This window comes from Neophocaena asiaeorientalis, unplaced genomic scaffold (genome assembly GCF_003031525.2).
Source record: "Neophocaena asiaeorientalis asiaeorientalis breed wild unplaced genomic scaffold, Neophocaena_asiaeorientalis_V1.1 scaffold558, whole genome shotgun sequence".
Lineage (NCBI taxonomy): Eukaryota > Metazoa > Chordata > Mammalia > Artiodactyla > Phocoenidae > Neophocaena > Neophocaena asiaeorientalis.
This window is the reverse complement of record NW_020172780.1, coordinates 761098-770679: the sequence shown is the minus strand read 5'-3', so window position 1 is coordinate 770679 and position 9582 is coordinate 761098. Positions and strand designations below refer to the sequence as shown.

Below are 9582 nucleotides of genomic sequence, written 5' to 3'. Positions count from 1 at the left end.
CGCCCCCCCGCCCCCAGCCACCCAGGTCCTTCTTATTCCTCACACTTGCCACATCCTCCTCCCTCCAAGGCCTTTGCTGGTACATTTCTTCTACTCGGAGCCCTGCCCCTCTCACTCCTGCTCCCCCAGGCTTCGACAGGCCCAGTCTGGCACTGCTTCCTGCTGTCTCCACCACAGCACTGCTCTCAGCTGTGGGTTAATGGCCTTGCATGCTCATCTGATGAAAGCCCCTCTCCAGCGTCACCACACAGGGGTCTTTCCAGCTGGGTCCCACAGGTCTCTGGCGCCCAGGGCAGCATCCGACACACAGGGAGGCAGGAGAGCTGCTGACCACAGCATCCCACCCCAGCTCTGGGTCCTGTGTTTGGCTTGTCCAGGGGGTAGGTTCTCTCTGTAAAGGGGTTTATCTCCATCTGCTGTGTCCTTAGACCTACCCCCATGCAGGGGTCTGATCTCTGAGCACTTGAGAGGAATATTATCGAGTGGAGGCTGAGTGGAGAGCAAGGGAGGTGGGGGAGGGATCTCGCTCACATGTCTGGAGGCTCCCTCTGCCATAGTAAGAGGGATGGGTGTAGTGTGTCCCCATTCTCTACTCACCATGGCCCTGGACAGGTGCCCAGACCTCCTGGACCTCAAGGTTCCTGTCTGTGACGAGTGTGTGGGACCCTGTCATGTCTACCTTGTGGCTGCCCTGTGACCACTGAGTGTGGCACCGTGTCAGGTCCTCCTTCTGGGGCATGGGCGGTGTGTGCCTGGAGCTCAGGCTCCATGTCTGCAGCCCTGAGGCCCTGTCCAGGCCTATCATGGAGGCTGGGACCTGGGCTTGATGTGACCCCTGACTTGTATTTCCCTGCAGCGCGGAAGACGTGGTGGCCCGCGTGACGGGCAACCAGCTCACGCTGGGCTACATGGAAGAGCATGGCTTCACTGAGCCCATCCTTGTCCCCAAGAAAGATGGGCTGGGCCTGGCGGTCCCAGCCCCCACCTTCTATGTCAGCGACGTCGAGAACTACGTGGGTAAGTGCCCTTTCCTGCAAGTGAGTTGTGGGCTTCCTGAGCCAGGAGTCCCTGTATATGCTGCCTAGGCCCTGACTGTGTCTCAGAGCCATGTGAGCCAGTGTGACTCAGGGTCTCCTTGTTCCGTTCTGGGTGCTCTTAGAATGAGACCCCATGCCCCAGCAAATGATGCGGGACCCAGGCCCCTTCCCTTCTTAGTTACTCTGCCCACAAAATGGGGGCTTCATGGGGACCCCTGGATTCTGCCAGCTATAGTACTGTTGGGCGCTAATGATAGTCATGCCTGGGAGGACGCCAGCTGTGTTGTCCACAGTTCCTGATGTTCATGCCATGTCCTCCTCAGCCTCTGCTGGGGCCAACCTGGGGGCTGACCTCCCTTGTCTGCCGTGGACACGCCGTCCCATGGCCCCAGGACTACCTCCTCTTCTGGATCCCTTTGGGTTCTAGCTGGTGCTATTGGCGCCCTGTCTTGTGTTCCCTGGCAGCTCCCAGTGCTGTGGACACCCTCGGTCAGGACACCTCTGGGTGGATGAAGTGCTTGTATGTGCTGGGACATCATCTGGCACGGAGAGGCTAGCACGTGCTTGCAGTGACCTTGGCAGGGCTGGTGGCCTCACAGCCGTGGCTCTGCGGCCCTCATGGTTGCTGGGGATTGGGGTGTTCACAGGGATGCCTGGGTGGCCAGAGGAGAGGGGAGAGGAAAGACCCTGAAAAGGCAAATGCCCAGGCCAGCTCTGGCCGCACACTGGGCAGGAGAGGGCACAGGTGCTGAAACCCTCAGACAAGTTGTTCCATCACTGAGCTCTTGACCCTCTGCATCTGTAAGGCTCATGAATGGGGGGCAGGGGGCAGATGGGTGTGAGGATTAAATGAGATCATCTGTACAAGCCACACAGGAAGCCAGTGGCATTCCAGAGAACAGGGGGCGGGGTGGGAAACACCCCTTCTCTGGAGCCGAAGCCCACCAGGGGAGGCCCCAGGGCTGGCTGGCTTGTGGCAGGGAGGAAGAAGGGACTCATGTTTTCAGTCTGGGAATGACCACAGTCCAGGACTGTCTCTGCCATGTCGTAGCACCTGTAATAACAGTTAATAACTAGTGAGTGTCTACCAGGTGCCAGGCATTTTTCTAAGCTGTTTCTGCATAGGAGCTAGTGTTGTCCTGCTCACAACTCTGTCATCCAGGCCCCAGGCTCAGCCAGCTGCAAAGGGCAGGGCCAGGTCTGCCGCAGTCCCTGCCTCCCCCCAACCCCCCAACCAGTTGTGCTTACAGGAGTGGGAAGCGGCTTACTGAATAGGGGAGGAGATGGTCCAGAGGTTTCTGTTGTAAATGTCTTTCTTTCAGCTCTTAATTTTATTATGCAACTTTTCACTCACACACACACAAAATGAGAGCAATAAGCAGTGAACCCTCATGTACCCAGTACTGCTCACAAAACCCATCAGCTTTTGGCTGTTTTCCTGTCTCCCCAACTCCCTCCTCCCCCAAGTATTTGAAGGCAAGTCTCTGGTACATACATCATTTCGCCCATGAAAACTCCAGTACACAGCGCTAACAGACAGTTTAAATAAGTATATAATCACAGTTCCACCTTGCACTTTACGACACTAACAATAATTCCTTAAAATCACCTAAGACCACCTAAATTCTCCCCAGTTGCCTCAAAAACACCTTTTTATATTTGGATGTTTGACTCTGAATCTAAACAAGACCACACACTACATTTGGGTTTGATGTCCCTTCAGTCTCTTCTGTAACAGCCCCCATCCCCTTTCCATTCCCTTGGTTTGTTGGAGAAATGGAGTTGTTAGTCCTGGAGAATCTTGCTTTTTTTTTCTTTTTTGAATTTTATTTTATTTATTTTTTTATACAGCAGGTTCTTACTAGTTATCCATTTAATACATATTAGTGCATATATGTCAATCCCAATCTCCCAATTCATACCACCACACTCCCCAATGCCCTGCAATTTTCCCCCCTTGGTGTCCGTATGTTTGTTCTCTACATCTGCGTCTCCATTTCTGCCCTGCAAACCGGTTCATCTATACCATTTTTCTAGGTTCCACATATATGCGCTAATATACAATATTTGTTTTTCTCTTTCTGACTTACTTCACTCTGTATGACAGTCTCTAGATCCATCCACGTCTCTACAAATGACCCCATTTCATTCCTTTTTATGGCTGAGTAATATTCCATTGTTTATATGTACAACATCTTCCTTATCCATTCATATGTCAGTGGGCATTTAGGTTGCTTCCATGACCTGGCTATTGTAAATAGTGCTGCAGTGAACATTGGGGTGCATGTGTCTTTTTGAATTATGGTTTTCTCTGGGCGTATGCCAAGTAGTGGGATTGCTGGTTCATATGGTAATTCTATTTTTAGTTTCTTAAGGAACCTCCATACTGTTCTCCATAGTGGCTGTATCAATTTACATTCCCGCCAACAGTGCAAGAGGGTTCCCTTTCCTCCACACCCTCTCCAGCATTTTTTGTTTGTAGATTTTCTGATGATGCCCATTCTAACTGGTGTGAGGTGATACCTCATTGCAGGTTTGATTTGCATTTCTCTAATAATTAGTGATGTTGAGCATCTTTTCATGTGCTTCTTGGCCATCTGTATGTCTTCTTTGGAGAAATGTCTACTTAGGTCATCTGCCCATTTTTGGTTTGGGTTGTTTGTTTTTTTAATATTGAGCTGCATGAGCTGTTTATATATTTTGGAGATTAATCCTTTGTCCATTGATTCGTTTGCAAATATTTTCTCCCATTCTGAGGTTTTTCTTTTCGTCTTGTTTGTAGTTTCCTTTGCTTTGCAAAAGCTTTTACGTTTATAATCTGAATGAGATACTTGCTGGGTAGAGTAATCTTGGTTGTAAGTTCTTCCCTTTCATCACTTTAAATATGTCCTGCCACTCTCTTCTGGCTTGTAGAGTTTCTGCTGAGAAATCAGCCGTTAAACTTATGGGAGTTCCCTTGTATGTTATTTGTCATTTTTCCCTTGTTGCTTTCAAAAATTTTTCTTTAATTTTTGTCAATATGATTACTGTGTATCTCGGCATGTTTCTCTTTGGGTTTATCCTGCCTGGGACTCTCTGTGCTTCCTGGACTTGAGTGGCTATTTCCTTTCCCATGTTAGGGAAGTTTTCGACTATAATCGCTTCAAACATTTTCTCAGGTCCTTTCTCCTTCTCTTCTCCTTCTGGGACCGCTATGAGGCGAATGTTGTTGAGTTTAATGTTGTCCCAGAGGTCTGTTAGGCTGTCTTCATTTCTTTTCATTCTTTTTTCTTTATTCTGTTCCACAGCAGTGAATTCCACCATTATGTCTTCCAGGTCACTTATCCGTTCTTCTGCCTCAGTTGTTCTGCTATTGATTCCTTCTAGTATATTTTTCATTCAGTTATTATATTGTTCATCTCTGTTTGTTTGTTCTTTAATTCTTCTAGGTCTTTGTTAAATGTGAGACACAGCCACCCCCTGCCTCTGCAGGAGACCCTCCAACACTAGCAGGTGGGTCTGGTTCAGTCTCCAGTGGGGTCACTGCTCCTTCCCCTGGGTCCCGATGCACAGCTTACTTTGTGTGCACCCTCCAAGAGTGGAGTCTCTGTTTCCCCCAGTCCTGTTGAAGTCCTGCAGTCAAATCCTGGTAGCCTTCAAAGTCTGATTCTCTAGGAATTCCTCCTCCTGTTGCCGGACCCCCAGGTTCGAAAGCCTGACGTGGGGCTCAGAACCTTCACTCCAGTGCGTGGACTTCTGTGGTATGTGTTCTCCAGTTTGTGAGTCACCCTCCCAGCAGTTATGGGATTTGATTTTATTGTGATAGCGCCCCTCCTACCATCTCATTGTGGCTTCTCCTTGTCTTTGGATGTGGGGTGTCTTTTTTGGTGAGTTCTAGTGTCTTCCTGTCGATGATTGTTCAGCAGTTAGTTGTGATTCCGGTGCCCTTGCAAGAGGGAGTAAGCGCATGTCCTTCTACTCCGATATCTTGAACCAATCTCTCTGGAGAATCTTTCATATTTGCGATTTGGGAAGATCTTACATTAGGGATTTGGCTGACAGCGTCCCTGTGGTGTCATTTAATGTGTTCTTCTGACCCTAATAGTTCCTGTAACGGGTGGTTAGAGGTTGCTTAGATTTGTGTTCAAGTTGTTGGCAGGACTCCTTCTTGGGGTAGGGGTGCTGCCACCCACTTCTTTTCAGTGGTCAAGGCAGTGCAGTCTCATCTGTTCACAGAATGCTCCATCAGCCTTTCAGCTCACTGTCTGAGCAGCCGGTGAGGACTGTTGCAAAGGAAGAGTTTGCTAATTCTGTCCTTCTCTCTCCGTCTATTGTGAGTCTTCTGTAAAGAACTTTCCCTTATTAGTTACTTGGTTATCCAGAACTCTATTTCTGTCATCAACAGTTTTTACCCTGAACTTTTCCCATCAAGTATAGAAAATGTAGGATAAATGTTTTTCCTTTTATTTTCAATTTTCAGAATAATGAGTTGGTGTCCTAGAAATGCAAGAATTTTTTTGATTAAAAAAATTTTTTATGTATAAGTATGTCCATGCATTATTTGGGACATATTTGCACTAAAAACATCTTCATTGTTTATCTGAAGTGTAAGTTTTTACCTGGTGTCCTGTATTTTTATTTGCTTATCTGGCCACCTTAGCTGAGGCTCATTACTGTGCCACCCCACTGTACCAGGGGGTCTTCATGGCCACCCAAGGGAAGGAGCAGACAGGGCAGGTGGGGGGAGGGTCAGACGTTAGAGCCTAGAGCCTCAGCATTCAGCCCTCTCTCAGTTGTCTTCTGAGGGTGAGTGAGCATTTCCTCTGCACATCCTGGCCCCCGACCTCACAGAAGGCCACACCATCTTCCCTGGGTGTGCTCACCCTCCCCTGCTGCCTCCCCAGGCCCAGAGCGGAGTGTGGACGTGACAGACGTCACCAAGCAGAAGGACTGCAAGATGAAACTGAAGGAGTTTGTGGACTATTACTACAGCACCAACCGCAAGCGGGTCCTTAACCTTACCAACCTTGAGTTCTCTGACACCAGGTGAGTGGGGCCAGGGTGGAGGGATGGAGAGGGATACTAGTTTGGAACATGCTGGAGATTTAAGCCTGTGACTGAGGCTGTTGAGGTCAGGGTGGCCTGGCTTATGATTTGTGAATATCATGTCCGAGCAGGCATGGCCTTGAAGGCAGAGATGTGGCGAAGGCAGCAAGAACACTGAGACCCGGTTCTCGGCTTGGCTGAAGTGTCACTGCACAGGTGCTGCTGAGCTGGATATTTTTGATGCAGTATTGTGCATTCTGTCCAGGACAGTGACATTTAATAGAATCAAAGGCTGCCTTTGCCTTTTCTCATCTTCCCTGGAGATCAGTTATCTGGTCTGACATGGCCCAGCATGGCAAGGAGTTGCAGGCGCCCCTGTTGTCTGCTCTGGAGAGAAGTGGCTTTTCCTTAGGTGTTGACAGGAAGCGCCTGGGCTGTGCATGAGCAATGATATTTACTCTCAGGGCCCCATCGTGCCCGGTGACACTAGCATGAGCCCACCTGACAAGTCTCTTTCCATTTCTCCAAGAAGGAAGTTGTTTCTGGGGTAGATGGTTCCCAGGCCTTCTCCATGCCTGTCTTTCGGTGAGAGCTCAGTGTTGGATGCCTGCCGCAGCCACACCCAGCAGCTGGGCTCATTCTGCCCTCTGTGAACCTCAGTTTGCTCATCTGTAGAATGGGAGCAATGCCATGTAGCCCGAGGTGGAGAAATAGGCATGGGACACACATCTCAGAGCACCTTTCCCATCCTGCCCAGTGGGCAAAACAAATGTGCTGACGGTTCCCATCACTGCTGACTGTTCCTGTCCGTGCCCCCAGAATGTCCAGCTTTGTGGAGCCTCCTGACATCGTAAAGAAACTGTCCTGGGTAGAAAACTACTGGCCTGACGACGCACTGTTGGCCAAGCCCAAGGTGACCAAGTACTGCCTGATCTGTGTGAAGGACAGCTACACTGACTTTCACATTGACTCCGGGGGTGCCTCTGCATGGTACCACGTGCTCAAGGTGAGCGCTGGCCTCTGCTCCCCATGTGGGCCCTACGGGGGCCTCAGGGGCAAGACCTGCTCTTGACCAGGCCACTGTCCACCTGCAGGACCGTTTGTAGTCCCCACAGGCCCTAACAGTGGCCAGCATCAGGTGGGATGAGGGACAAGATGTTTCTCCACAGAAGGGACACAGACGTTGGGCCCTTGGGAGGCATGGGGGTTGGGGGGAGCACCTCAGGACCAGAGCAGCACATGTGTGTTGCCTTTTCTAAAGATTGAGGCTCATGAAGCAATTGGAGGAGGCCCACTGCAGTGGTGACCAAGGGCTCATGTCCAGGGAAGGGAGAGCTGTGCTGGGAAGACTTCCTGGCAGAAGGGATGAGGGAACATGCCCCACTGGGAGGATGAGGGGGTGGGCTGGGGGCTGGGGAGCAAGGCTGCAGTGGCATCTGAGTGGCAGAGAGAGCTAGGGGACTTCTGGCTGGGGACAGGTAGGGAAGCTAGGGGAAAAGGGAGATGTGAAAAAAAAACAAAAAAGGAGAACCTAAGCCTTGGGCTCACCACCTTGCCTCGGGTCTCCCCAGACCTGTTAGAGCCCAGGCTAGGGTAGGCAGCTCAGCTTCTGATCCTAGCCCTTCGAGGCCCTGAGCAAGTCCTGCCCCCGCCCCTCGTTCATCCCCACCCTCAGCCTGTGTGCCTCGTGAGTGAGGACCTCTATAGTCTATATCTCCCTAGTCCAAGTGCAGGGCTGGACTGGTGCTGGTGCTGGCAGCAGGGCTGTCCTTCCATCTCCAGCTGGGACCCAATCCACTCTCAAGAGCAGAGCTTTCTTGTAACTCGTCAGACAGCAGGTCACAACGTTGTTCCCCTTGGCAGATAGGCATCCATAGTGCTGCGGAGATATGGTGTGTGGAGTGGTAGGGGTTGCCCTGAACATGCCGGAGGCGCCAGTGCCTAGAGTCTTCCTAACACGCAGACATCTGAATTGCAAAGCACATGTGGTCCCAGCGTTTCAGGGGAGGAATGATGGGCCTGGGCAGGATGCTGTTGAAGCTAGGACCCATCCCCGGGACATGGTGGGCTCCGTCCCCTCTCAGCATCCCCAGGACATGATGGGCACTGCCCACCCCCAGCATCCCCAGCATATGACAGGCTCCGCCAATGGCCTCTTGTTGGCAGGGGGAGAAGATCTTCTATCTCATCAAGCCAGCTTCGGCCAACATCTCCCTGTATGAGCGTTGGCAGTCGGCCTCAAACCACAGTGAGATGTTCTTTGCTGACCAGGTGGACAAATGCTACAAGTGCACCCTCAAGCAGGGCCAGACGCTCTTCATCCCCTCGGGTGAGTGCCCTGTCCCCATGTTGTGTCTCCCACCTCTGACGTCTGCCAGGGGAGGTCATGCCCTGGCTGTTTCCTGCCTTGCCTTGGGGTCAGTCCTGCTCTGTGGTCACCTCTGGGGCCACCTTGGGGCCATGAGCCCCTGCAGCTTCCAGCCTGGCTGTGCTCACAGAGGCCAGGCACGTGGGATTGCATGGGGCCCCAAGAGCCCAGCCCAGAGAGCGCAGCCACACTGTCAGAGATGGTGTTCGCTGATCTCAACATCTCAAACATATGCAGAAGGAGGAAACATGACATGAGCAGATAAATGCCCTTTACAGATATCATGTTGCTTCACCCATAAATATTTCACCGTATCTGTAAGGTTTCCTTTTAAAGATAACATAATTACAATACTGTCATCACACTTTAAAAAGGAACAGTTAACAGTTCCTTAGTATCACCAAATAGCCAGTCAGTGTTCAGATTTTCTAATTGTCGTATATGGAGGCCCTCACATTTCCACTGATTTACGTGCCTCTGAGTGCCTCCTGATCTAGTCCCTACCCCTGTTTCCTATCATCACAGTTATTTCCCGAAGTCTGTAGGGACAAACCCAGCTCTCCCGGGAGGTGTGGCAACTCTGCCTGTCTCTTTCCACCCCTGTATGTGGAGATCAGGGATGCCAGGCAGCCCGACCCTGGGGTGGGTCTGAGCAAGTCCCCTTGGCTCCTGGGCCTCAGTTTCCCTGTCTGTACCATACAGGGCTGGATAGAATAGACTGTGAGCTCGGACACAGTCTGTCCTTCTGGGAGGGCTCACCCACTCATTACACGGAAGCCAGGGCCAGAGCACCTTCCAGGGGGCCCGGGTGGATGGGGCCACAGAGGAAGGGCTGGCAGGAGTCAGGCCCAGTAGCTGCCAAGAGCCTGGCATGAGAACACTGTTAAGAGAGAGCCCCATCCCTGTCTCCCCAGGCTGGATTTATGCCACACTTACACCCGTGGACTGCCTGGCCTTCGCGGGACATTTTCTGCACAGCCTGAGCGTGGAGATGCAGATGAGGTAGGGCCACACCTGACTCCCAGGATCTGCTGGGCGGGGTCCCCACCATCGATGTGATGATACCTCTCCTGAGTCCTGGCTGGGCCTCTGGGTGGTGGGGAGGAAGGAGGAGAGGGGCCATGATCTCACCAGGGCCCCTGAGGTGCCTGG

The 9582-nt window shown here is 51.5% G+C and overlaps 1 protein-coding gene across 2 annotated transcripts in view; it reads left to right on the top strand.

Moving 5' to 3' along the window:
- PHF2 (PHD finger protein 2) overlaps nt 1-9582 on the top strand; it is a 47928-nt gene that overhangs the window by 18229 nt on the left and 20117 nt on the right. For both annotated transcript variants that reach the window (XM_024741342.1, XM_024741341.1), the window contains 5 exons: nt 857-1017; nt 5921-6062; nt 6882-7068; nt 8229-8391; nt 9345-9432. In XM_024741342.1, the coding sequence (XP_024597110.1) occupies nt 909-1017; nt 5921-6062; nt 6882-7068; nt 8229-8391; nt 9345-9432 (689 nt within the window). In that variant the 5' untranslated portion in view covers nt 857-908. The remainder of the gene's footprint in view (nt 1-856; nt 1018-5920; nt 6063-6881; nt 7069-8228; nt 8392-9344; nt 9433-9582) is intronic.